We start from the raw sequence: 27,252 nt of genomic DNA on the forward strand, positions 1-27,252 counted from the left end.
GAGCAAAGACCCAACACATGGTCTTCTGGAACAGCGATGGAGCTGTCTTAAGCCTAAAAGGCATGACCTTCCACTGGTAGTAGGCATTCGGGATACAAAACCCGATCTTGGGCCTGTCATCTAGATGAATCCCGAGTTGCCAAAAGCCCGCTTTCAAATCAAACTTTGGGAACACTTTAGCCTTTGAAAGGCTAGAGAAGATGACACGTTTGTTCGGTAGTGGAAACTTGTCATCCTGTAAAAAGTGGTTGAGGGGCTGGTAGTTGATGACCAACCGCATTTTTCCTCTGACTTACTCGGACCGCTTGTTCACATAAAAGGCCTCACAGACCCATGGTGCATCAGAGGGCTCTATGAGATCTTGCTAAAGCAGTTCAGTGCATTCAGTGGTAGCAAGTTTCTAGTGCTAAGGATTCATTCATGAGTGACTGGCTTTAGTAGGATTTATGTCCTCGTTCTTCTTGAACGACAATTTGACAAAGAACTGCTCATTTCTCCACAACGGGTGAGGACATTTCTTGAGGAACTTCGAATGAGAGTCCGCACAAGAATGGTGTTTCAGTTCTTGCACCTGTTCACTAAGGATATGCTTGACTTCATCTTCTTGTGCCATGAAGAGTCGAGGGGTCTGCACATATGGTTGAAAGTAGTGCTTAAAACAGACTCTTTCTGGCGTCATCCTAAGCTTGTTCACCTTAGTGATGATGTCCCAGCCAACAACTATGTCCTTCCTGGGTAGGGTTGAACCCAGTGCCCTAGTAATGAGATAACATCCATGAAAGAACTGGATCTTGAGGGGTTGGCTGATAAGGTGAGTGGAGAACACCTCACTGGAAGCGGTGCTGAAATGCTTGATGTGTGGCTTCCAGCACTCTTTGGTTAGTACTTCCGGGTTCATGATAGTTTGGGCAGCTCCAGTGTCAAGGAACGCAATAACCTCGATAAGTTTCGCGTATTTGAAGATGTAAACTGAAACTGAAATATGAGGGACTGAATTCACCAAGTTAATCCCTTTAGTATCCTCTACTGCCATGTAGCATGTATCTGAGTCAGACCTTGAAAAACTTGAGTCTGAGTCAGTAAGGACTTCCAGGGCCGCAATGGAAGATGGCCCAGCTTCCTCATCCAGAGATAAAAGGGATTCAACATCATCTTTTTCCAGTGAGATTCCTGTGGCATTCTCTAGTTGCAAGACGAGCTTTACTCCTTACTTCGGGGCCCTTGGACAGTTCTTAGCGAAGTGTCCTGGTTGGTTGCAAATGTAGCACCGGGAGGATTTGTACTTTTTTCTGAACCAGCGCTTCTTCCTTAGGTACTTCCATCTCTTTCCATAATATCTTCTGAACTTTGCTTTCGACATTTTCTACTTCTTATAATGATTCTTCTTCTTAGTGGGGGCAGCTACAGTCTTTGTCTCTGCGTGAGCACTTAATATACAACTCAGGCCGTTTGCAGGCCTTCGCCATTGACTTGTCTCCCTTTAAGACTTCTTTGATGGCTTGTTTCTTCATGCAGGCATCTTCGAGGGTCACGTGAATCTCCTGTTGGATTTCTCCAACAGTGCAGTCAATAACGACTTCGTTTTTTAGTTTATTATGCCAACATCGAATTTAACGTTCCAAGTCACCACTTATCGGGTCGTGTCAGCATTTTTTGTTAGCGACGAGTTGTGAAAGATAACGGAAGGACTAACGTGTTCTAACGTTGCGTATGCAAATCCTGATTTATCTAACGAAATTCTTTCCGGACTAATTTGTATAGAGCTGTATTTTAAGGGACCAAAAATTGTGAGTTTTGTCCAGACGGAACAGTCTCGGACTCTCGGGTCTCCATCTCCCCTTTCTTCGAGTTCGCTGAAAGAGGGCACGAGGACGAGGGCGCCTCCTCCTCCTTCGGTATCAAAGATGCCAAAGACAGAGGAAAGCGAAGAAGAAATGGCGGTAGCCCTTGGAACAGCACCGCTCGAGGAAAAGGAAGGAGAAGAGCAAGGACAAGAGGAAGAAGAGGAAGAGGTCTTAGTTGCTTTGATCGAACATCGGACAAAAGAAGTAAAAAATCTCCGGCACCGTGTCGCCTATTACACGTCCCAGGTGAGCTCCTTTCCCTCCTCTTTCCATTTCTTCCGCTCCCTGTTTTTTCTCATAAACAAATGCCAATAGGTTACAATCCGTTCCCTTTCTGGCTCGTCTTCCTGGTTAATGACGACCATGATAGATTTTCATATATGGTCTCCTCCTGAACTCCGCAGCTTAAAGAAGCAGAGAAGAGGTTACACGATACAGAACGCAGATTGGGTCGACTACAAGACAAAGACAAAGCAGTTAAAATTTCTCTCAAGAGTGAGTCTGGGAGAGTAAGACCTCATTCTAGCAGTCCAGTCCCTCATAAGTTTGACCCTTCCAGGCACACACAGCCATCAAAACCAAAACTTTTCATCCCTTCACCAAATCAAAGTATTGCCCAAGAGTCGCAAGTAGCTGTTTCTGGCACAAAAGACGCAGTTCCTTCCAATGCCCGTGCTATTCTATCAGCATCTCATGCAAAAGGTGCAGCAAATCTTATGGACGAAAAATCTTTTGGACAATCATCTGACTGTGCAGCGGTGGCTATCCAAGACAAGGGCACAAAGAGGAAGTTCGGTATGCTCTCCTACTAGTGACCCTGTATATTTTTGTTTATGTATCTCAGCATTTAGACTTACAGATTCGTCATCTATTTCCTTTATCAGAGCAGGACGAACACAAAGAATTAATTCCCTTGATATGCAGTAGCTCTTCACCATGCACCATTCGATGCCATACAGCCGCTCAAATTTCTAGTCAACACAAGAGAAAGCTAAGAAGTATAGCTCTATGTCCAGTTAATGATATGCTCTTCGTGACAAGGTATTGTATCTTATTCCTGTGTTGCAACAATTTCTGCAAAAATAGGTAAGCAATAGGAGCTGTAATGCATGCTATAAGGGAGTGAAATGGGTTGATTTTACACAGGGAAACAAAGCAGAAAACATACCCTGAGGTAACTAATATGCTTCACATCCAGAATTACAGTTGATATTAAAACTTTGGAATAAAAAATATAAGACCTTAATTATTCTCACAGTGATCTGATGATTCTGATCCTTATTATCATCTTGGTTCAATATATACTTTTAAAAGAAAATCTTAGTTCAAAAAACAGCCCAACAGGGTAGTCCACGACTTTCAAGATGGAAGTTCAATGTGGATGGTCCTACTATTTCGAGATTGCTCTTGCTATCCAGGGGTTTTTTAACTTTGTAATTTGCAATTGGTTGCGAGTAATTTGGAATGTTCCCGCTCTCCTTCTACGAATTTCACACGGGAATTGCCTAATCATCCTTTCAAATGAACAATTATAATCGATGTTAATTTGACTAGCCCGTCAAATTATATTGAAAATAGTGAATTACATCATGATGTTGTGTCATTTGGTTATGCCTGTTAAATATGATTAAGTTTCCTGTAGTTAACATTCAAAAATATAGTTTATAACAGTTATAACTGATGTTCTCTCTTTTTGGAATATGTACAGTGCTCTGGATGGAATTCTCAACTTGTGGCAAATTCAAGCAAAAGGGTAGGTTTCAGAATGCTCAATAAATATAATGGTATCTTTTTTTTATCACATTTATTACTAACCAGTAGTAACGAGTGAGAATGGGTAGTGTTGTTCAAGGTGGATAAAATGCATGAGATTATGCATGTCCTATGACATTTTTTTATTAACAGCAAAGTCTCCTCATGCATAGGTTTATTGGTCATGATGAATGTGTATAGTCAGGTAGTTAGATTTACCGTATCACTTTGTACTGGTTGGCTGAGCTTTTCTGATCATGTATTTTGTATTTTTATTTTTTTTGGATAGAACTTTCATTAATCAAAGAGATATGTGCATAGTACACCTATCCAAGCAACCATTGAAACAAATATACATCAAAATTCAAAATCTCTAGCAGCAAGAGAGGTCTCAAGCTTGGCCTCGAATTCAGAAATAGATCTCGCTTTTAGCTTTACGAGGCCTAATATTTGCTGCAAAAGGACATCGAATTCTTCTTCTTTTGAAAGACATGGAGATTCCGTTCCCGCCATACTTGGTAGATATAACATGTCCACGCTAGACGAAGAATGATAAAATTGAGTCTTCTGCCTTTAAACAAGCAAGCCCACATCACCTCCGAATCCTTCACTACTCAAAAGAAGACTTTCTCCCCATTCCCCAGTTTAATCACTTTAGCACCTCATTTGAAGTATTTTGTAATCTATACAGCATAAACGAATTATCTCAATCCAGACCCAGTTGAGATAAGCTAAGAGATCCTCCTTTCTTTTATATTTGACACAAAGACATCTGCCAGGCTGTATCTCATGTCACTTTCATATATCCTTTGATGATTTGTCTTGCTTCTGCTACTAATTTTGACTTTGTACATGTCTCAAGTGTGAAGACCTTTCTTCAGCTTATAAACTAGTGGTTGTCTTGTGTTTGTGTTACTCTCTCAATAGCTAATCTAGTTTACTGCTGTCGAATCTATTTGGAGCTGAAGATCAGGTGCATCTCTACTTAGCTCCAGTGATTGCGTCTCCCCGAGTCAGAGGAGATGGCCAGAAGATATCGCTTGGCATCCTTGGGGAGACAGAATCTTCTCTGCATACAGTGCTGATGGCGGAGATTCTCAAATCTCAGTTATAAATTTGAACAAATCTCACAGGGTAAGCATCAAGATTGAAAGGAGCAGTACGGAGTAGGTCCCCGCTTTCAGCTTCTGCTCATGCTGGTTTATGTTAACTGATATGGAAGTTTTAGTCCACCATAATCCATGCTTACCTGACTTGCCTTATATTCGGCAAAGTAATGGTTTTTCTGGGACTGGATGTTTCTTTCTGACTTATATTGAGCATTGCCCTCATTTGCATTTGCCACAGAGAGCTCAGATCACTTTCCTGGAAGATAAGCCTCACGTCAAGGGTATTATCAACAGCATAGTTTTCTTGCCGGGGGAAGATAACTTTTTCATCACTGGCGGGAGTGATCATGCTGTTATACTTTGGAACCCGACAGAGGAAGAGAGCTCGTGGAAGCCAAAGGCACTGCATAGAAATCTTCATTCTTCTGCGGTGATGGGAGTGGCTGGGATGCTCCAAAAGGACGTTATACTATCTGCTGGAGCTGACAGAAAAATCTTGGGGTTTGATATACAAGCAGGAAAGCCAAGCTTTAGGCATCAGATTGAGAGCAAGTGCATGAGTATTCTGCCAAATCCCTGCGACTTCAATTTATTCATGGTTCAGACAGGGTGAGAAACATTGATTCTTGGCATACATGTCTTGACAAGTACTTAGGACTTTAAGTTGTCACCTGACAAATTTGGCTTCTTCTGCTAATACCTTGGCTGTTCTACCAGAGGGAAAAGTTAAAATCCAGTAGAAATACATGTGGAATGTTGGCTTATTTGCTTGTTGATCGATTGCCTTTAAATTCCGTGCTAAGTTTTGCCCGATTTATTGTGACAGGAATTCTATGTAAACATGGAATTTTTTTTCTGACATGGAGGTAGGTGATCCATTGGTAAAAATCACATGGTTCGAATATATATTAGTAGAAGCAGATAATATGCTCATCTCTAGGAAAAATGATTAGCAGACAGTATTAAGGTTCCTTAGAAATTGGAAAAAGGATTTGCCATGTCTATTCTTTGGTAGGAAAGTAAACCTACAAATACTTACTTTCCAAACGTGAATTGCTTTAGAGTTAGATCTTGATGAGACATGGATTAAAATGAGAAACAATCAATTCTTCTAATTGGAGAACTAGTAAAAATATGTCCATTGGTGTCTCTAAGATCTGGATACATGTTTTCTCATATTGAGACTCCAATTGACATATAGTTTGTGAAATTTTGGAACTCAGAGAAAAGCTGTTCAGATGTGTTATCCATATCTCAATATGCTGAATTTTATGGCGAATATTATTTCCATTGAGCATATATGATATATTTAGCTGCTCATGCTCTGCAAAAAAGAGAGACAGCACATTCAATTACTTCTGTCACTCAGTATGGAATATTCTGTATTGTTTCTTTAGCCAAAATGTACACTTGCCAGGCTTCTAAGCTATATACAGAATTTTTTTATTTTTTTTCAGATGTAAATTCTAACCAAAAGGTAACAATTTTGCTCCCATATGCAGGACTCCCGAGAGTCAACTTCGGCTGTTTGACATCAGACTCCGACAGACGGAGGTGCATGCATTTGGATGGAAGCAAGAAAGCAGTGAATCTCAATCTGCACTGATAAATCAGGCATGGTCTCCTGATGGTCTATTCATAACATCAGGTTCTGCTGATCCTATGATCCACATCTTTGATATAAGGTACAATGCCCGCAGGCCTTCCCAATCTGTGAAAGCTCATCAGAAACGTGTATTTAAGGCTGTTTGGCACCAGCGCCTTCCTCTTCTGATATCCATATCTTCCGACTTGAGCATTGGGATGCACAAAATCATCTGAAGGACCTAGTGATGGCCATCAAGAGTATCCATCTTGCAGCTTGATTTGTATTTCCTTGCCAGGTTGGGTGTTGGGAGCTTTGCAGGAAGCAAACTTTTTGACTGGACTATGGCTGTCAGTTGCGTATTTATACAAATGGCTCTAAAATCTTATAAAATAATGAAATCTTGTGGGCATCGTGCAAACAAATAATGCCTAGCTCCATGGATTCTCATTTTGAGGAGAAAAGTTGTAGCTGAGCAGTTTTGAGTTTACCAATATATGCAGGGTGGATGAGAAGACCCCCTAAAGGGGAGAAGCCCTTGTCCGGTAGGGATTATCATGGGTCTATGTAAATGGGTTTTCAACCCGTCCCAAAACCTAATAGGTTGTTAAAAAGGTTTTGCCCATTGGGTCATGGAACGGATTTAGTGGGAACAATTTGGAAATTTTTCTCCAAATTATTAACGAGTTAAGGAAGGGCTTGGAGAACTGCAGGAGAGGGTGATTTTCTCTCATGGGAAAGCAAGAGTTAGGCGTCTGAGTTGGTTGTCGTTGCCCTTCTTTTCATATTTTCCTGCTGCAGACATTGAGTTATTGCAACATTTAGTGTAGATCAGCTGTAACATTTTTATGTTTTGCCACGCTTTATAAGCTTCTAAGTGTTTATCAAATGTTCAGAAAGCACTTGGCAGAGCGTGCACGGGCCACTGGTTCTTATTCACATGTATATTCACATGAACAAGTTATGCAGGTTTCATTTTTGCTTGTGAAGGGTGGAAGCTTTCCCTCTGTACTCCAAAGGACACTTGTGAGATTGCTGAGGAATCTTCATACACTCTGGACGAACTACCCTGATATAGAGTGCCGTTGGATACAGATAAGATGTTGGGGGTTTGAGGAATACAACTATTGCTGCATTTCTTATGAGCTGGACTATAGGGATCTCCTTGATAACTTACTAAATGCCCAACCTACAATACATACTCAAACTGTGATAATAATAATTGAAAAATGACAAAAGGGATAAAAATGCAATAGGTATGGGATTCAAAGAGAATATGCACGTTTGTTTAAGCTGAGTTACATTGGAAACAGTTCATCAATCATTCCTCCAATCTGCCCCTTCCCAGAGAGAGGACTGCTAAACAAGATCGGACACAGAACTTGCAAAGACAAAAAGAACTGTCTGGTACAAAGAAAGAGAGGGTGGTTAGAAGTGCGACAGGCGCCTGATGTCCTCGGCCAGGTTCTCATATCAACAGTATGTGCTGAATCTCATAAGGCAATATTTAGCACCAGTGATTTCTCATTCTGGTCTGTCTGTCCATGGAGTGGAAATTGTTGGCTACAAGCAAATCCACATTGGCAGCCATATGAGGCTTCCCCCTTGCCAGAATCCTTCGGTTCTTAATCTTCTTAGAAGGACCTCACAATTAACTGTGATACCTTTTGCAGAAAGCCAAGCGGAGGAGAAAACAAGCCGCCTCCTAAGCAGGCAATCTTATTCGCAAATCTTCTTTATGAATTTTCTGTGATTTACAGTTACAATAAATCCCTGTAAAAGAAAGAATCAATAAGACACATGACCTGAAATCCCGTTGTCCAAAATTTTTCTATGCAATCGTGGCAAGCATGAGACAATTCTCCCACAGCTAAGCCGAATGTGTCCATGCAAATGATGGTGCAACTACAAAGGCAAGTAGTGAAGGAAAGAGACACGGCGATGCAGATCCGGCAAGACAAAGCAACACTTATGCCCATGCTCTGTGAAAAGACAAATCCGTGCAGCATTAAAATGACGTTCTCAGAATTCTTACATGTTTAACTTGGTCTTATATCTCTGGTCCGCATAAAGGTTAAGAACTGTGTGGGTAGTTCTGCCAGAAGTGACTGAATAGCAGATATCTCTCCACCTACAAATGGAAGGGTAGTGACTAAAAAGCAGTAAAACCACCAAACTGAAATGTAGTACAGCAGCAACTCACTCTGCACATCCCGCAAAGGAACAAACTGGACAATGTCACGTGAAGCAACACGGCCATTCGAACTTTCCAGTCGATCACCCTTGTCTGCATCTAGAATCTGCCCCTCGTATAATTTTTAGATAAAAAATATTAGACTTGCATGGATAAGATCAACGGGCATTACTTTTACACAGAAGAGCTATAAGAAAAGGAAAAATAAATAAATAAGTACCTCCATTTCCTTGAAATCGGCTCCCCCGACTCCAACTATGAGTATTGACAACGGTAGGTCAGATGCTTTCACAAGCGCATCTTTAGTTTCTTGAAGATCGGTCACAACACCATCCTAAGACAATCTTAGCAATTTTTAGGCGAGCAAGAACTGAACATATCTATATCTATACTAATCATTGAATATAAAAAAATGGACTGTGGAGCTCAAATTCACATTTCATAATCCCCATTCAAACCTTCCAATATTTCCAATTTTCATTCCACCCATTTGTTGTATGTGGACATGTCATAGTTCCTAATTCCATTCTTTCAATGAATATGAACAATTTTCTAATTTCTTTATTACCCAAAATTATATTAAACATACTTCGATTTAAATGGTTTGTCTCTGTAGGTAAAAAAAAGAAGAAGTCCTTTCAGCTATTATACACCTTCCTTGTTCAGTGTTTTATTTCTTATAAAGTTCTGTATTACTGAGACATTGTTCTATTTTATCATTAAACATACTTGTATCCACCTGTGGATCGCACAGGATTTTTACATAAGTTACTTCTCAAGATAAGGAAATGTATTTTCCAAAATGTAGGTGTTCAAATTGTATACATACTTATGGCTGTTCATACATAATTTCTCTTTGAAAATGCTTAAAGAACATTATGGGTATTGAACAATTTTAATCTTTTATGCAATAAAAATTCATGTTTTCAAATTTTATACAAACACCAGTGCCTTAATATCATCGATTTCATGTGTTCTACTTAAAAGTATGTGGGCCTACTGGCTTTATGAATTCTAAAACCAATTTCATGCTCTGCACAAAGCTCTTCAATTTTATTAAGATTTTACTCTATTTCGTCATGCTTTTCCAGTGTTATATGGATCAACCCTACAATTGTTTTATCTTCCTTATCTATACTTCTATATCTATACGGAAGGAGGAAAACTTTTGTCTAACATTCAATTGCCAAAAATGCCCTTATAAATAATGTTAAAAAATTTAGAACCATTTGACTAGAGAGAAATTGGAGGTGAATCTGTCAATTTATATCTCCTTTATCTACCCACTCACTTCCACATAATACTCCATTTTTTCCTCCTTTGCCCCTTTCTCTCACTTAGACATCATTCCCTCTATGTAAAATAATAATTTTACTTCAGTAACTCAAATTCCTTTTTATGCAATTGATTGATAACTCCTTGACATAAATGGAAGACTAATTTTAATAGTATTTTATAGGTGATTCATAATTAGAGGTTGATGTTGATGAATAAAACGAAAATATGCACTATACATAAGAATTATAATTAGAAGTTTATACCAAATCGAATGTAGCGCAGGTACAAAATCTAATTCTCCTACTGCGCAGTTAACTCAGTTTCTTTTATACAATTACAAGAATATAGTAAAGACATTCTTAATATATATGGACAGTAGGACAAATTCACAGTATTATACTTAATATAAGAGGTAAAAGATAAATCTAGCATGATTTGCAAGAAGAGTTATAAATATTATATTATACTCAAACTTTTTCTTTTTTGCATTATATTAAAGTATGGATTCTAATATTTCTATTATTAGACATCCACTTGATATAATCAATGCACTGGTTTTTAGAAGAAAAAATAATATGTAATGGACGATATGCATTTTTTTTTGTTATAATAAAATACATAAGTCCTCTTACAATTTTTTAGAGTTTGATATCCAATAAAATGAAATATGTTTTCTCAGCAATATTATTTCGCTCATCCATATATGATACCACAACTCGCTGTATATTGTTCTTAATTTGTTAATTGTATGCACTAGCATTTGAACTGCTTCAATGTAAGAAGATATATCAGTTAATGAATATTTCAATTGTGACGTCAATTTGTTAAAAATACGCTAAAAATAAACACTCTAAATAAAACCCATGCATGGCACGAGCAAAAAGCTAGTGTCCATTGTAAAACATAACTACCTTAAGATTTTAAAATTGAGCTTAAACATTAAAATGGTCAACTAAAGATTTATTGAACTGTTGAAATTTGAAGTTCCCTTTTCTCTTAATTCTTAAAATATTGAGCAGATATTTCTTTTTCTCGCATTTTATCTTAATATATAAAAACAAGAAAATACATCTTCTGATTGAACAAAAATAGGAAAATATATACTAATAGATATTTGTTTCATTTTAACTCATTTTTCTTTGGAAAACTATTGATATTGTTTGCTCTAAACTGATACATAAATTTAGCCCAGTGACCTATATATGTTATAGTAGCCTAAAATGAATTTATATGATGAATGGTATATTAAAATGAATGAATTAATTAAATGATTTTCATTCTTAAAACACCTACGAAATCTATGCAATTAAACTCCAAGTAAAAAATAAAAAATAAAAAATAAAAAGATCCATGTTTATGATTACTATGATGCACATAACTAATGAAAAATAATTACTTTGAAGAAAATGTTCTCCTAGAATTTTCATCCTCTTGCGAGATAGCATATTTTCAATATATTCAAATCAATGAATGCCTCGAGCGACCTATAAAATTAGAAGTTAACAAATTGTAAAATGGAAATGATCAAAATACACAAATTATATGAAATGAAACTAAGAAATCAAGAAATTGGAATAAGTAGTTCATTGCTAAAGATATTGACATAACGAGCACCAATGATATGAAATTGAAATATAAGAATCATAACAAATCCTCTTTACGTAAAACTTGTGGCATACCTGACCTATATATATATAGATCCTAATCATATAGCAATTTTTATTTATTACTATATTTTCTGTCATATAAATGCTAATTATAATGAATTACATTTCACACTATCTATTGCGCTGTAGTTAAGTTATATATATATATATATATATATATATATATATATATTTCTGAAAGAAGAAAAGTAACACAAACTACTTTCTTTCTCAGATATATATATATATATATAGTATAAATAAATAAATGTGAATATTTAGCACATATTCTTATGTAATATCATCTCTAATATAATATGACACACATATATAAATACAAGTTCGTATAAGTATGACCTAAAATTTAAATAAATAAAAAACATGGGTTTTTTCAGATGCTTTGGCACCTCTTCCCTTTAAGCAAGGTTGAGTTCAAGCCTTGGAAATGAAAAAAGAAAAAATCCACTATTAGAGAGCTTCACCTCTTCGTAAACCAATCCAGCTCAAACCTAGACTACTCGAGGGCCGGTGGGCTTCCAAATACCAAGTGATGCAGATAAAAAAATAATAATAATAAATAAATAATGCAGATACTAATATATAATACGTATTATAGATATTCTTATATCTTATATACACGTGAGAAAATCTCTAACAGTAAAATTGACGGATGTGACATGAAATATCAATTATGGGTAGGGCTGAGCAAAAAAAAAACCAACCAACCTGAAAACCCAAGCTGAACCAAGCCAACCCGCCCCAAATATTCAGGTCTTCTAGAACATGGTTCAGTTCTTGGTTCGATTCCTTGACTAAGTTTTTGTTTCGGTACAAGGCGGGACTTAAAATTAAAAACCCGATAACCCTGAATCGACCTGAGATTACTTAATATATATTTAATAATAATATTTAATTTGATATATAAGGCCATTGTCTCAAGCCCAGCTCACCATCGTTTTCTTTTATGAACAGTGATCGGAACCTCACACATGCCTCCTCACTCCCTTTCCCTCCCTGACAGACTTCAAAGATTAGTATTCAATATCAGATATGAGATATTAAGTTTGCAATGTTGATTTTTTTTTTTTGGGGGGATTTTGTGGTGAATTTTGGTATTGAATTTGTGTCTTGAAACCTATTTGTTGATTTCACTTTTTAATTGTGTTGTATATTTTCTCCTCGACTGCCTTTTTCTCTGTTCATTGAGACAACATAAATAATTTGCTTGTTGAAGAAGATAGTTAGGAGTTGCGCCCTTGATTGAGAGGTGTAAATTTTTCATGTGTACTCTAGCGAAAAAACACCCCCGAATCTTCTTGTATATTACTGTTGTTTGAAATCCAAAACTCAGATATTATTTTTTTACAATTCATATTTGGGAGGAAGAAGAAGCAGGGTAATCGTTCTCTCTCATGCTCTGCTGTGTCTATTGTTTTATTTTCTGCTGGGAGAGGGAGTGAATCAAGCTATTTCCAATGCAATATAAAATTAAAATAAAAGAAAGAAAGAAAACGAAAAGTATCAAAGTTGACGTCTACCCTGCACCCGTTTGGTCAACTGGTCAATTGGGGGATGAGTGTCATTTTCTTTCTAAAAGAAATGATGCTGAGGCCTGAGTGTTATTTCCTGAAACATCGATTGAGTTTACTGCATTTTACTCATAATTGTAAAATATTCTTACCATGAATATTAATATACAAATAAGTATTTTTATCATCTGTAAAACATTAAATTTGTTGGATTTACATAAAAGTCATTTCAGGCTTTTAGGTTCTTAGCAAGACTAACATATAGGATCACTGAGTATAATTTTCCGTTATCATCATCTTGGCTATATGTCATCGTACTTCAATTTTCAGAAATCTAACTTGTGATGTCCCCTACGATTTTTTGTACTCTTTTGATTAATTATTCTTAACTTGAATAGAATCGAGATATGAGTTAAAAAAGCTTAAAGGGCATTAGATTTCCTCTTTTTTTATATATATTTTCCTCAACATTATGGGTCGAAGCAATGGTAAATGACATGTTACTCTTATTTCTTCTTCTTTATCTTTTTTTCCCTTTTTGCTTGGTAGATTCATTTTTCTACAATTAAAGAAGCTTTCTACAAGCGCGATGCATGTGTATTGTTATTAGTAAGGATTGAAAGTTGATTTATCATCAAGAATAATACATTGGCCAAAAAAGAATAATACTGTTTAAACAATTTAAGTATGGAAGGAGAGCCCTCTAAAAGGGGGATCACAAGGAATCAGATGCAGATAGAGTGACATGTTGATACATGATTTCTACGCAATAACTAGCACACTGCATACAAGTAAAATCATTTCTATTGAGTACAAGAACATTGTAGCATGTTCTCCAACAGGTTTCACATCTTTCAGATTTAATCAGAAGAAAAACAAAGATGGGATATTTACTTGATAAGCATAAGAGAATGAGCTAGCTTGCTTAAAATTGAGTGAAAACAGAAAAGATTAGCGCTAACTTTTAACTGGGCCTGAGACTTAGTGGAGATAAAAGTTGCTAAAGAAAAAGTTATGGCATTTCTGCTGCAATAAGGAAACTGTCAAACCATGATGTCTGTCTTTAGTAAGAAGAAAAAATTTTGCTCTTTTGATAATGGACCCAACATGTTCAAATGTCAATTGATAACAAAAGGAACAAAAGGACATCAGCATGTTCAACACAATCAATTCAGATAGTAATGAAAAGGGCTACTTTTGAGTCTTACAGTGATTATTAACAACACAAAGTACTTGTGCCAACTGTTTGCAAGTGATTGGCTGGCAAGTAGTGCAGCATTGGTGATAACGGGTCCAAAAAGAGTCGGCCCTGCAAGCGAAACATTAAGGAGAGCACTCATATAGGCCATCATGATCCCCTGAATTCCTTCAACCTGTACGAAATCGGCTTGTGTAAAACTCAACTGATGCTATTTCAATGTCCACAGAAGATGCGGTCTGAAAAGAATAGGACATCTAGAAAATGTTTACCTCACAGTAGTTACTGCTTCCATTCAGGTTGAAACAGTGAGAGACAGGACCATCAATTGGCCTGGCTCCGAAACCCCATGCAGGAAATCGCCTGTCAGTATCATAGAACTGCAGAACTTCTCCAACTTCAAGGACTGCCTGAATAATAATGGTTCAATTACATGTTTGGTCCCTTGACACTTCGAAGACTACATACAATATGCAGATACAATTTCTTACTCTCTGATATGCATTTGGATGTCCTGAGGGATCAATATAATGCAGGGAATCAGGAAGGCGAGGATTTCCATTTGAAGCTGAAAGGCAAGGAAAATCGGTCACAGTTTGAAAGACCTAGCGACTAATATCTGAATATTCTCAATTGACACAGTATCAGCACGTAAGTTCTCTAAGTGACAGAGAAGGAGTTCAACCACCAACTAAACTTTCCAGAGACTAATCACAATTCATCTTCCAGTCTCCAATTTGTGGGGAATTGGCAAAATTTTGCTTGATAGTTTGTTAGAAGTTCTTTTATTCTGACCGGGAGTGATAGGTATTGAGATGCTGGGTTTTCCCTACAAAAAGTACTTATAAATGTTCCACTTCGGAGTTTTTATCGATTAATTGAATTATAAAGAAAACGCCATGGCAAGAAATATTGATGAATATTGGATGCAATACAATATGGACGATTGCGAAAACACAAGTGCATAGTTTTAAGTCTGCCTAGCAACAAAAGTAGGCATAATCCCTCAGAAAAAATTACTTCATCTATCCAAACAATTGAAAAGAGCCAACGGAAGTTAAAAGTATCTAACACATGTTTGGAAATTGGAAGACAGGCATGCAGTTACGGGATAGTAGGTAACTGAAAATTAGACAAATGACAAGGACATATACTAAGCGAAAATATAAACAATACGCACCATAATCCTTAACATAGTACAAGTATTAGTTCAAAAAAAAAAAGTACCAAGCATTGGTTCGCATGAAACAATACTCAAATATCTTAAAAAGCAAGTACCTGTAAAATCAATAGCCACCATAAAATTCAGTTCAAATCCCTCAGCCAAGTAATCCAGAAAAGAACATTGGATGCTCTCATTAAACGTATCCACAAATAGCTGGCTCTTCAATATCTGCTGTGTAAGTTCATTTGTCAACGAATGAAGATGAAGGTATTAAACCATGAGCATTCGATTATGTTCATGCATGCGGACCTTGTTTTGGTAATTATTTCCAGAAGAAGTCGGGTAGAACAGATTTTCTCCCTGCCCACTGGAATGAAGCCTTTCCAAGTCCACCAATGATTTCTGAACCTTCCTGATATATTGGCATAAAAGACTCTAGTCAAAGTGTGGGCATGAGGAAATCGGGTTGAAGGACAGTAGATCAGCAAGAGATTTCATTACCCAACCAAATCATGCTTGCCATTGCTATTGAAGTTGAAGCATTCAATTACCAATGGACTGTCCTGTCAGATATTTTACAAGAAAATAGACAAAACAATAGAGAGGTGAGATAGCGTATAATTTTTAGTAGCAATTGCAATTGGTAAAAGGTATATGGTCGTGATCTGAAAAACTGCTAATATGGGAAAACTGAGACCTGCAAGAGCAATTTAGATTGGGAATATGAAAGGATAGCACTAAGACGAAAACAACACAGGGCCACAAGAGGTATTGCCTTTTTCCCCCGACAAGAGAGCGAGAGACGTATTGGTAATAATTAATTACTACAATGGACATGAATTATATATGTTAGGCATGCAATGGCTCCAATCTCTCTCTCGCACAAACAGTGGGACTGACACATGAAGAATTCAATAGGAGGACAAACTGAAGCAATCCTAAGCAACAAAGGATCAAATGTTTCTCATGCAACCCCCAGAACGTGAAAAAGACATATACCTTGCTTCCAACTTGTTGGATATTCAAAAATACTGACTTCCAGGCAAGTCTCGGATCATTCTTTATCACTTCGGATTTGCAAATCGGAATTGGGATTCCATTCTCCACTATTTTAGATATTACAAGGAAGGGATCCTACATCAAAATACGGACCATAAGAGATATGTAATTAACATTCAAAACAGTATAGCAACATTTAAATATTGCACATACACTCCTTGAGAAAAGAGTCTTGTGTTCAAAATCTGAACATCTGAAAATAATCTCTGTTGTAGTCTTTGAACCTATACATTCCTCAGCATGCACTATAAGTTTTCCACAACTCTGGGAACAAACTGAATCTGCAGCTTCTGTACCAGGTACAAGGTCTAAGGTCAATGATCTGCTTGATTTTGTGACTATCTGCAGCAAACCAACTAAAGATTAAATAGAGTCCAACACATTTTGGATGTCAATGTTCTTGGCTTGGTTTCTCAAAGTTAATAGTGTTTCTCATTCTTGGCATATACTACAATTGAAAGTATTGATGTTGTCTTCTATCTCTGCGAATGATTTTTCTTTTCCTTGTAAAAGATTGCCTTAATTCCTCATTGAAGGATGTAGAGAGTCAAAATATTTTATACCCACTTTCACCTTTTTGTATTTTATTCTCTCACCATTCTCTTACAGCATAAATACTTGAGAAAAGTGTGTGTGCGCCTGTGTATGTGGGAGACTAGTACTAATGTATATCCTTATCTCGCATATTCACACTCCAAATCATAAGTGGCTTTGTCTAGATCAAACCTCGTTTTTCTTCTTCTGTATTTTAAGTTCACCTGCAATTAAATTTATAAATAATTTTTTAAAGATTTAGCATGCCTAACAAGTTTACCTTGCCCTGGTCAAAAAGAAAAATTTACCTTACCATTATTGGAAATATTTTCTTGATGTGTGCATCTTTCTTTTGGCATAAATAGTGTTGATTTAATTTTATCTTCATATTGATAATCTTATAATTTATTGGTATATGATGGTAACTGGTAAGATTCGTGGAATATATAGGACCAGGTTTGTTATTGAAGGTTCTACAAAATGAAACTATGAACCCCACTGTGTACCATATTCTATTCTTTATTATTACATGTTATTTCAGTTTAGGAAAACTACAATGATAGTAATAAATGTAAACTTATCAGGACAAGTCCCGGCAATGCGCATGCTCCTCATCTACATATAACAATGAGTGTATGGTACCTGGGAGAGAGCACAGGTTGCCTCACCAAGAAACTGTTGCTCATCCAGCTTAAGCATCTGCACGAGTTAAATCATCTCCATCTATGTAATTTTTGGATAAAACACCTAAGGACTGTAATTAGCAACATTTTTCCTCCGAAGGGAAAATACTCCATTTTTACTATTCCTAACAAAAGGAGTACAGCAGTTGCATATTAGAAAGAACCAGTATGAATTAAGTCATAACTATCTGAGAGGTCAATAAATCTTTTCCCTTCCTACTGGTAAAGATGGTAAATCAGGTACTTATTATTATATTTGTTTGATATTTCTAGAAGCCCAACAATTGTGCACTAGTCTTACCTCAGTTTATGCAAGCACACATCACGGATGGTTTTAAATAAGAAATAATTTTCGGTAGCATGGAAAAGCCTATCATGCTGTAGACAAAAGATCCCATATTTCTTGACAATAAATGCATCAAGCATAGCTGATGAAAACTTGTTGCTATGTTGAAAGTCCAGGTCAGGAAGAAATAAAATGTTTTAAAACTCAGATGCTAGATTGGACAGAATATCAACAAAAGAAGAGGATCTATCCTCTTTTAGATAGGAACATATGACATTATGTGGATTGCCACCACATATAGCCTGTGAAAAATGATTCTTTCAACTGATAGGAGGTCATAAGACATGGCATCCTACAATATACCTTCACTTCCACGTTGTGAAATGGAGTGTCCACATCATATACACGGAATCTACACAAATTTTGACATGGTTAAATGAAAGGAATAGTCTCATTGACTAAGTAATGCCATAGGGGAAAAAAATTGATGCGGTGGCACTTACATTAGTGTTTGCACAACCTCAAACTGGAATGCCATAGTATGTTTTGTGATCCATGTGGGATTAAATGAATTAAGGACCACCTCAGTCCGTCCCACCTCTTGAACTGCTCCATCTCGTCCTCTTACATAGATAACCAACAAAGGGTCACTCTGGAGCAAACAGAGTGCTATCAGACAATAACTTAGTAGCAATATCTCAGGAACCCTAGAAGAAAGAGAGAAAAAGTGCATCAAGAAGCTAAAATATTGGACTCATGGGGATAATGGTGGGGGAATGGGTAGGACGAAAGCATTTTTACTGATAGAGCAAGGTCACTACAAACCGAAAACTGCCTGCTTTTTACAAGAACATTTGGATCCATACTAGCGCATGTCCGTTGAAGGACTCAGCTAGTGCAGTTAGCTGATCTAATTCTTAAAACTGACATAACAGCATGATAAAGCAAAGCCTTTCTACAGGGTTCTGTTCCAACAGTAATCTAGTGAAGCATATTAAGTACGGCCAATTTTGCTCATTGGAGGATCAAGCTTTCGCTGATTGCTGCTGAAGCAATCAATCCAGCACACTCTATAGGGACAAGCACTAAAAATCTGGATCACAACAGTAAATATATGCACTGCTCTCTTGGACTATTTTGCTAGGTGGTTATAATAAGCATTTACTAACACAAGGAAGAACAACACTATGCAGCTCGTTTGTATATTGTCTTGATCTTATATCAAAATTTATGCGAACAAGTGCGTTGTCTTGTGCCACCTCTTACCCATCCAATGTAGTCATTGCCATAACAGGCAAAAGGCTCTCGCTCCATAAAATTGCAAAACAAGATTCCAGCAAAGCAATCACGGGCAACCCAAATTAGATTTAAGCACTTTCAATTTCGACGATAGCTAGAAACCAAAGCAACCAACCTTGGAACACAGATCTCGATCCCGCAATCCTAATGCAGAGAAAGACAGCTGCATTCATGTCGATGGTGAGGAGAGAGTACTATTAGAAATCAAGAGAAACTATATAGCACCAAACACAATTTTTCCAGTATCAAAGATCGCGGATCACTGTGTTTCGGGCGGGGCGCAGCGTCCCGTAAACTAGGTTGATCAGCAGAAAAGCAAGCGAAAATATAGTTATATGTATATCGATTAAGCACGGAACCTCGATCTGGGAAAAAAGGCCGTGGCATCCCCGAGCACTGAGGAAGAGTTGGACGGCGTCGTTGGGGCCGTCGATAGTGGGATAGGCTGCCGTGGCTCCAATGGCCGCCCTCCCGCTGCCGCCATCGGAGCAGCAATTTCCCATGCTTCAGTTCAGATATAGTAATAGAATAGACACCACTGACCGAAATCAAAACTCAAGACCTATCAGTCAGTCGGAGAGAAATGGCGGAGACTTAAGATTGATTAGTCTGACTCAAAGGGGAGGGGAGGGAGGGAGAAGGGGGGACGCCAATTTGAGACATAACATTACCGCACTTGGAATCAATCCACGGATTCCACAACCAAATCCAATGCCGCGTTTTCTTCCCCCTTCCTCTTACCTTTTTTTTTTTAATTAATTTCTCACTTCTTCTCCCTTTTTCTTCTTTGGAGAAAAAGATAATTTTCATCCGCAATGTTTGGTGCTTTTACCCCTTTACTCCTTAGGAGCCATTTGGTTTGCGGTAGGGCCGTTCAAAACTAACCAAAAACCGAACTGACTACCGAACCGAACCATTCGAACCGTTTCATTCTTTGGTTCGGTTCAAAAGGGCATGAATGGTTAGGTTAGTTACCGAACCATTTAAGTGTTAGAAAAAAAATACTCTTCTTCTCATCTTCAACTCACACTCGGCACCATGATTGTTAAAAAGAACCGAACAAAACCGTAGAATCCAACAAAACCATTTTGACCCAAACCAAAATAACCAATTCGAAATTGTTCGGTTCTTTGACTGTCAAATGGTTCGGTTCGGACAGGTACTCAAGTAACCGAATCGAACCATCTTTGTGGTTCAAAATGGTTCGGTTTTCGAACCGAACTGCACCATGAACACCCCTAGTTTGCAAATTGTTAGATTACAAGATTGGTAATATAGGAAAAAATGTCAGAATGTTGTATTTGCTAAATGTCGTGAATTATTGAAAAAATGAGTAATAATATAATATCTAATTTTATTTATGTGAGTTAAATCATGGATAATGGTATCCTAAGAATACCATGTGTCACAGAGAGAAAAACTTTCCCACCTAATGCTAGAACATTTTAACCAAGGAGCATTTTCCTAGGTTATATATACTTTCTGTCCAAACACTTGAAAACAGGGAAATTTGAGGTTTTCCCGGGAAAGTTGAAACTTTCCCACGATCCAAGTGCCCCCTATATTTTCTTTTACCACTCTCATCCCCAACGTTTCTCATTTTTGCCACTTTGATCCAAATGTCAACTTTTTCGTCAACAAATGCTACCGTGGATTTACAAGCCAATAACAATAACCCACATGGCACTTTTTTTTTGGGTAAAAAAACTAAAATTTGGCTTCTTGAAAATCAAAAAATATGAATGTAAAAAAAAAAAAATTGGCCAATTAACTAGAAGGAAGTGACCAGAGAAGTGGTGGGGGCATCATCCAATGGCTCCCAACCTTAAGATCTCGATCGATTACAGCCTCTAGGGCATCGACCGGCTGCCCGCGCCCCACTTCCCAGGTCGTTGGTGTCCTTTACTATCTGCTTCTTTTCTTCCTCCTCATTCTTAAGTTCTCGCGGTGATTGATGAAGTGAAATGCCTATGAAATCTCTCAAATCAGATGAGAGCGAGATGGGCTCAAGATTGAGAAAGCATTTGATTGCCTCGAGAGGAGTTTCATACAAAAAGTCCTACACCACTTTGGCTTCCCAGCTCCATGGATTGAATGGCTAATGTCTTGTGTATCTTCTACCTTAGCCTCCATCCTTTTCAATGGTAGTTGCCTAGACTCTTTTACCCTTTCTCGCGGCATCAGACAGGGGGACCCCATCTCCCCATACCTCTTTATTCTCTGCATGGAATATTTGGTGCACCTCATCGAGGATATGGTAGGCACTAAAGCTTGGAAAGGTGTTAAGCTTTCCCACAACAGCTTTCCCATGACACATCTCCTTTTTGTCGATGACATTTTGTTAATGGGTACCACCTCCCCAACCACGAGTCTTGCTGCTCAATTTGCCCTTGATTCCTATAAATCTGGAGAAATCCAAATTGTTGTTCTCCAAAAATACTTCCCCGATCCAACGCCAACATGCTTGTTCTGCTTTCAACATAAGTGAGACGGAAGATCTCGGGAAATACCTTGGTTTTAGGCCTTTCCACTCATACAGAACAGGACTTCAATTTCGTAGTAGAAAAGGTATGAGCCAAACTTGTGGGATGGAAGGCTAGTATGCTCTCCATGGCAGGTCGAGCACTGCTCATCAACACGACCTGTGCTACCATCCCTTCCTATTACGTGCAATGCTCCCGCCTTCCCCAATCAACTCTCTCCAGACTGGACCGCATCAATCGAGACTTTCTTTGGGGCTCTACGTCAACAAGAAAAAAGATTCACCTTGTCTCCTGGCAAACTGCAACCATGCCCAAACCCTTGGGTGGCCTAGGCATCCCAAATATGAACCTTCGTAACAAAGCTCTATTAAGGAACCTAATCTCCAGAGCAACTTCTTTAAGAGAACCCTGAGCTCGATTATTATGAAACCAGTTTGTTACTCACAACTTCACTCATCTCGTCAGTGGTTCCAGTAACTGGAAAGCCATTCGAGCAAGGAGTTAAATAGGCGATTGGTAATGGAGCATCTGCCCCTTTTTGGTCTGACCGTTGGGTGGGTAGGGAACCGCTCAGAAGCATCATCCATGGCCCCATTTCTGCCGAAGAGAACAACAGACTTGTTAGCTCTATCTTACTGCCTAACAGAATTTGGGATTTTTCCCATCTCTTCTTCGACCTACCAGCATCTATCATCGATTCCATTCAAGGCCTCCCAACTGGATTAAGACGTGACACGCTGGACTCTATCATCTGGGGCCTCTCTCATGATGGCAAGTACAACACTAAATCTGCATATCTCCTCCTTTGTGACCATCATGATGCCCCTGAAGATAACTGGGACTGGATATGGAAGTGCCCAACTCTTCCCCGCATTCAATACTTCATTTGGTTATGCAAAAGAATAGGAACCCCACTGCTTCCCTTCTCGCTAAACGTGGTTTGCCCATCTCACCCTGTTGTCCCAGATACCCTTTAGAGCAAGAAACAGTAGACTACATCCTTCGGAGTTGCCCTATAGCTAGATCCTTTTAGCAACATCTGGAGATTCCAACATCTAAGTTGGGCATGTTTACTGCCCCGGTTGAGCTTTGGATTAGATACAACGTTGCTTCATCTCAAGCCTCACACCTCCGTATTCCTTGAGGCATTATCTTCCCTTTCGCTATTTGGCACCTCTGGAAGAATAGGAATTCCTTGGCCTTTTCTTCGAAACCCCTCCATAACAACCTGGTAAATTATACCATCCAGATTGCAGCGGAGTTCCATGCTACTCAACATAGACCTCCTTCTAAACCCAGCTCGATTGCTCAAGTTCGCTGGGAGTCCCCCCCAGATGGATTCTTCAAACATAACATTGATGGTTGTGCCAAGGGTAATTCGGGCTTAGCCGATGCTGGGGGACTTCTTCGAGATCCCATGGGCAGATAGGTCAGAGGTTTTAGGATGAATCTTGGGCATACCACCAGTGCTATCGCCGAGCTTAAAGCCCTTAGGCAAGGGCTAATCATGGCAAAAGACTGTGGAGTCAACAAGTTAATTGTTGAGCTAGATGCCACACTAAACCTATCCTGGGTGTGGGGAAACTCTACCAATATGGTGCTAATAAACTTGATTGGCGATTGCAGGACATTGTGCCAACAGTTTGAGATCATCTCACCAAAGCATGCCTACCGGGAAGCAAACAAATGCGCCGACCACCTTGCCAATCTTGGAGCGGAACTTCTGGATCGCCCTGTAGGGCTTTTAAGAGGAATATGTCATTTTTTTGACATATTTATATTTATATTTTGTTTAATATATCTATCCTAAGGAAAAAAAAACTTCGAATGGTAAAATGATGGGATATATATACATATATATTAGGTTGTAGGGCTTTTAAGAGGAATATGTCTATATTTTGGACATATTTTTATTTGTATTTTGTTTTAATATATCTGTCATATTCTTAATAACACAAGTACTTGAAATATATTTCACGAGTTCTTCGAGCTTTTTCCACTAACAATGAATCTTTGAAAAAACAAATATTACTTTCATTTATGTACATATTTAAGAGTCATATATTACTTATAAAACAATAAATATTAATTTTTCAAATTTTATATATAATTTTTTTATCTTCAATTTTCTAAACTTCACAATCTTCTATAACAAGCTTCTTTTTATATCGAATTCTCTTTTACATTATTATATATATCTATGACTATTTACAATTATAAAAGCTAAAAACAATATATTATACACTAGATTTTTAGACCCGTGAACTCTATAAACAAAAATTTATGATAAAAAATTTCATTTATTATAATATAAGAAATTGAATTCAAAAAAATTTGTTAATGTGGATTTAATGCATATAACTCACAAAATATACTATATAAATTTCATATAGTATGAAAATACTTAATTTGTTTAAGATTCTTCACTATTTTCACTTTTACGAAACAATAATAAATTATATTTAGTTTGTACTTATGTGAGAATATTTATGTTCTTAAGGATATACTATATGAATTCTTTTAAATCCTATGATGATTACATGAATTATATCCTAATAAGAAAAAATAGGTAACTCTAAAGTAAACTTTTTTTATATATTTATTAATCATAATTATAGCAAATGTGTAGAATTATATAAAGTGAAAAATTATATTATATTTCAGTAATATAAAAAATCAAATATATTCCAGAATATATATATTTATTTTTTCATTTTGTTAATGTTGAATTAATTATTTATATATTTACAATTAAGCCACTTTTTATATATGTACTTATATATTTCCAGAATATATGTATTTATTTTTTTCATTTTATTCATGTGAATTAATTATATATATTTACAATTAGGCCACGTTTTATAAATGTAAATATATTTCTAGAACATGTATATTTTATTTTATTATTTGTTTATTTATTTGATAAATATTTGGTTAATGCGGGTTAATTGTACATATTACTATTAGGTCATTATTTAATGCACTCATATTCAAGTTTATATATATACATGTATGTAGACATATATATTATACATGGTGTTTAAAACTTTAAAAAACACCCAATTTATTGATATGCACTATTTGTGTTTGATTTTAGAGTTTAGTTGAGTTAAATTTTGATTTTAATTGGTTTTATAATGATTGTGTTGTTGAATTATGAGAAAAAGTATGAAAAAATAATAAATAATTGAGAGAAAGTAATGATTATATTATTGAATTATAAAAAAAGTAATGAATAGTTGAGAGAATTTAATATTAAAAATTGAATTGAATGGTTAAAAAAATTGAAGAAAAAGAGAAATGTAATAATTGTGTTAATTGAAGATAAGTAAAATTAAATGAAGTAGAGTTAAAAAAATTTTTGGTAACCAAACAGACCTTCACAAGAGAAATAAAAAACTCTTATATCCTAAAACTAAGACTTCTCGTTTGGTTTTAGGGTCGGTTTTTAAAATTTTAATTCTAATTTTAACTCTACTCACTACACAATAAAAAGTCAACGATACAATTTTTACTTTTTCTCTTTTCTTCAATTTTTAATACTAAATTCTCTCAACTATGCATTATTTTTTTACATTTTTTCTCATAATTCAATAACATAATCATTACAACCCAATTAAAATCAAAATTTAACTTTACTTAACTTTAAAATCAAACATACTGAGAATCTCTCATTATCGGTGATGTCAAATCAAAACAACAGGACTCTAATTTCTTTGGTTATCCATCAGAGTCTTCTTTATTTATCCATCAATTGGGGTATTTATCCAATTACAAGCACTATGCGAGTTAGATGCCTTCGTGGGCAGTTATTGTACAATTACAATTTTAAAAGAAAACTAGCCCTCATGCATGCATTTTGTGCGCGCGCATTTGCTTTCGCACCTTGGAGCAAACTTGATCATTGCTTAACCAGCCCAACTCATTGCAATATTGCTTCTCACATATTAATTGCTATATCCCTCCAAATAGAAAAATCAAAGAAATTGCTAAGCAGCAACGCGATTTGTGCAAGTTATTCGTTTAGAGTAGATTTAATGAATTTGCCGGTCGATTTGCCACCTAGCAATTTCTTTGATTTTTCTATTCAGAGGGATATAACTATTAATATTTGAGAAGCAATATTGCAATGACTTGGGCTGATAAAGTAATGATTGAGTTTGCTCCAAGGCGCGAAAGCACATGCGTGAGGACTAATAATAATAATAATAATAATCTTTTTGGTGTAATTTACAAAAAACATTTGGTGATGATGATGATGATTTTGGATATTACAGACACATATGGCATCAAAGAGTCGGTGAATAAGAAACTTCCACTTCAATTTTTTGGAGAAATAAACATGCAATGGGCAATCTTGCTATCAATTCTGTACTATATATGGATTCCTTAACAATTATGTATTATAATAATAATCTTTACTGGTGTAAATTATAAAAAAAAAAAATATTAGGGGCGGCCCAAGGGAAGGCAACTCAAGCAATTGTTTGAGACCCCCACAATGAGTCGCATTATCATACATATAATATTTATATTTGTAATCATTATATTAGTTTGTAATAGATTAAGGCCCCAACATTAAGTTTGGAATGTATTATGTAAAATCTCATTCATTTTTTGTATTAGTTATTTAAGTACATCCAAGCCACTTGCCACAATCTCTATTTTTTCTCTATTAATCACCACAGTTTATATGTCATTTTTTCTATAATTAATCCCAAATCCCTAGTTTCTTCTCTGTTAACCATTATATTCATTTCTAGTTTTCTGCGCAATGGTAAATCTTCTTCTCCTTGATAAAGAGGCTCTTTTTTACTAAAACAAGAAAAATGAGGCTATTTAATTTTCATTTTGCAATCAAGTAAATCAATTTTCATACCGAAGTTTTGTGATTCCATCTTTCAATTCTCTTAATTTATATCATTTTTAATTTAGTATACATAAATTATATATTGTTTTCTATAATTGTATGATATAAAATACGTCAATTACATAATTTTAATTAGAACCACACTGGTAAAAAGTAACAGAATAAAATTTAAATCAAAATTATATTAATTTTATTAAATGAATTAAAAATCTTGTCTTAGAGTTTGGTTTTAGGTCCTTGACTCTTAGACCGCCCCTGCATTGATGATGATGATCGTGAAATAATCATCTTTATTGTGAATGTTACGAACGTATTTGGCATACAAATAGTCAGTCAATGAGAAGCTCACGTTTCAAATTTTTCATATAATCCTATATCATTTTTTTATTATAAATATTTACATTGAAACACATATCTGATTATAAATAATAAAAAATTTCAATCATTAGTTACTTTCAAATATTTATATTTACATTTTTATTAAAAATTAGTAAAATAATTAATTTTTGCCATATAGCAAGTTAATTATTATAATAGTATTTTGAAATTATTTATTTCAATTGACTTGCATCATCATATTTTTGTTAATTATCAATACAAATTGACATATATTAAGTTTAGTAATTAGAATAAAAATTCATTTCGCTCTTTTTTTTAACAATATTTATGAGATTCTTGTTATGAATTTGCGAGTTCCACTAACAGACCAGACCAGACTATCCCGCACAAGAAGATGAG

At 36.3% G+C, this 27,252-nt stretch overlaps 2 protein-coding genes across 7 annotated transcripts; one reads left to right on the top strand and one right to left on the bottom strand.

The window, feature by feature from the left end:
- The first annotated feature begins 1,829 nt into the window (after positions 1-1,829).
- Positions 1,830-7,265, top strand: LOC116214089. Of its 2 annotated transcripts, XM_031549368.1 has the most exons (8): positions 1,831-2,090; positions 2,249-2,639; positions 2,729-2,885; positions 3,553-3,597; positions 4,565-4,730; positions 4,944-5,314; positions 6,208-6,319; positions 6,406-6,596. In XM_031549368.1, exons 1-8 carry the CDS (start codon positions 1,905-1,907, stop codon positions 6,445-6,447), a joined length of 1,470 nt encoding a protein of 489 aa, XP_031405228.1. In that variant the 5' UTR covers positions 1,831-1,904; the 3' UTR covers positions 6,448-6,596. The 2 variants fall into 2 exon arrangements, with proteins under 2 accessions (XP_031405226.1, XP_031405228.1); XM_031549366.1 differs by having other exon boundaries at positions 1,830-2,090; positions 6,208-7,265.
- Positions 7,266-7,530: 265 nt separating this feature from the next.
- Positions 7,531-19,902, bottom strand: LOC116214088 (protein BONZAI 1-like). 5 transcript variants are annotated; one of them, XM_031549362.1, is made up of 17 exons: positions 19,521-19,900; positions 19,277-19,324; positions 18,366-18,514; positions 18,226-18,274; positions 17,536-17,592; positions 16,513-16,701; positions 16,300-16,434; positions 15,802-15,863; positions 15,610-15,712; positions 15,414-15,531; positions 14,627-14,703; positions 14,408-14,545; positions 14,146-14,310; positions 8,705-8,818; positions 8,494-8,590; positions 8,326-8,442; positions 7,531-8,063 (listed from the first exon to the last, which is right to left on the bottom strand). In XM_031549362.1, exons 1-16 carry the CDS (start codon positions 19,662-19,664, stop codon positions 8,330-8,332), a joined length of 1,758 nt encoding a protein of 585 aa, XP_031405222.1. In that variant the 5' UTR covers positions 19,665-19,900; the 3' UTR covers positions 7,531-8,063; positions 8,326-8,329. The 5 variants fall into 5 exon arrangements, with proteins under 5 accessions (XP_031405222.1, XP_031405223.1, XP_031405224.1 ...); XM_031549363.1 differs by having other exon boundaries at positions 8,326-8,421; positions 19,521-19,897; XM_031549364.1 differs by having other exon boundaries at positions 8,326-8,421; positions 15,414-15,528; positions 19,521-19,895.
- Positions 19,903-27,252: the final 7,350 nt, after the last annotated feature.

The sequence above is a fragment of the Punica granatum genome, chromosome 7 (assembly GCF_007655135.1).
Source record: "Punica granatum isolate Tunisia-2019 chromosome 7, ASM765513v2, whole genome shotgun sequence".
NCBI lineage: Eukaryota > Viridiplantae > Streptophyta > Magnoliopsida > Myrtales > Lythraceae > Punica > Punica granatum.